This window comes from Jaculus jaculus, chromosome 5 (genome assembly GCF_020740685.1).
Source record: "Jaculus jaculus isolate mJacJac1 chromosome 5, mJacJac1.mat.Y.cur, whole genome shotgun sequence".
In the NCBI taxonomy this organism is placed as follows: Eukaryota; Metazoa; Chordata; class Mammalia; order Rodentia; family Dipodidae; genus Jaculus; species Jaculus jaculus.
Window position 1 is genome coordinate 166,980,989 of NC_059106.1, and position 1,621 is coordinate 166,982,609.

Below are 1,621 nucleotides of genomic sequence, written 5' to 3' on the forward strand. Positions count from 1 at the left end.
AAACTCCAGGTGCATGTACCACCTTGTGCACCTGACTTATGTAGGTCCTGGAAAATCAAACCTGGGTTCTTTGGCTTTGTAGGTAGGTTCCTTAATTGCTAAGCCATCTTTTCAGCCCTGATCTGTGGATTTTATTCTTCGAATTCATAAAACAAGAATAGACAGACACCCAAAACTAATTGGTGTGTTGCTGAATATTGGTACATTGGCAAGGAGACACAAAATGTCTGTGTCAGAAGCACAAAGTGGCACATGCATCTGGAGGTCGTTTGCAGTGGCAAGAGGCCCTGGTGTACCCATTCTTTCTATTTTTTTTTCATTCTCTCTTCTTCCAAATAATTTTTTTTTTCTTGTTTTCCCAAAGCAGGGTCTAACTCTAGCCTAGGCTGACCAGACTTGCTATGTAGTCTCAGGCTGGCCTTGAACTCATGGCGATCCTCCTACCTCTGCCTTGAAAGTGCTGGGATTAAAAGCGTGTACTACCACGACGGCTTGCAAAAAGAAAAAAAAAGAGCTGGAGGGATGGCTTAGCCGTTAAGGCATTTGCCTGCAAAGCCAAAGGACCCAGGTTCGATTCCCCAGGACCCACGTTAGCCAGATGCACAAGGGGGCACACACGTCTGGAGTTTGTTTGCAGTGGTTAGAGGCCCTGGTACACCATTCTCTCTCTCTCTCTGGCCTGCTTTCTCTGTCAAGTAAATAAATAAATAAGTAAAGATACAATTTAAAAAACTGAAAAAAAAAGCATAAAACGATGTGGTAAGATTCACCCCAGCCCGCTGGCCGCTGGCCTCAACAGACACATGTACGCACATACAAATGGCCAAAACACCGGGCGTGGTGGCTCACGCCTTTAATCCCAGCACTCTGGAGGCTGAAGTAGGGGGATTGCCATGAGTTCGAGGCCACTCTGAGACTACATAAAGAATTCCAGGTCAGCATGAGCTAGAGCTAGGCCCTATCTTGGAAAAACTAAAACTTGCTAAATAGAATAACCAAAGCTTGCTGAAAAAAAAAAAAAAAAAACACCTAGTCTGTTAACTTGCCCCACATGTCGCTGAATCTATAAATCTACCATGGCCTAAGGTTTTGGATGATCTTAAAGTTAGCATAAGATTAAGATTTCTCTGTGAAATGTGTAGACAGTAGGCTCCCTCCCACCTCGACACTCAGGGCCTGTCCCTCCACTTGCCCCAGGCGCTGAGCGGGCCCTGCAGGGGGACTGTAGACACCGGCGGCCCAGCGCGGCCCGTCCATCAAAGACAGCCTTTCTTCCGGGTCTCGGCTCCACGCAGGAAAGCCCGCAGAGCTGCACAGAAATCCAGCGCGTGCGGGTGGCAGGAGCGGCGGGGCTTTGCCAAGTGCGCTTACATTCTAAACTCCTTCAAGACGCAGCCGTCCGCGTCTTCCCCGACCAAGATCTACCCGGGGCTAACCTCGCCGGGCCACTGAACTTGAAGCTAGCGTGAAACACAGCGTGGACGACGCCACGCGCTCTGCAGGTTCTCGCCCCTCGCGGCGGGCGGCGCGGCGCGTGACGTCATCCGCCCGCGACGCGGAAGTGGCGGGAGCCCGTGCGCAGGCGCAGCCCCGGCCGTGCGGCGGCGGCGGCGGCAGCGGC

The 1,621-nt window shown here is 51.5% G+C and overlaps 1 protein-coding gene across 6 annotated transcripts in view; it reads right to left on the reverse strand.

Annotated features, from left to right (window-relative positions):
• The window catches only part of LOC101616704 (heat shock transcription factor 2 binding protein), an 84,044-nt gene extending 82,532 nt beyond the window's left edge, over window positions 1-1,512 (reverse strand). Inside the window, exon 1 of one of the 6 annotated variants that reach the window (XM_045150110.1) lies at window positions 1,437-1,512. Coding sequence is in view for 2 of the 6 variants with exons in the window: in XM_045150106.1 (XP_045006041.1) it covers window positions 1,162-1,257 (96 nt within the window). In the remaining 4 variants the exon portion in view is untranslated. Of the gene's footprint in view, window positions 1-1,161 lie in introns of all 6 variants that reach the window. The other 5 variants (XM_045150106.1, XM_045150107.1, XM_045150111.1 and 2 more) reach the window with 5 other exon arrangements.
• Window positions 1,513-1,621: the final 109 nt, after the last annotated feature.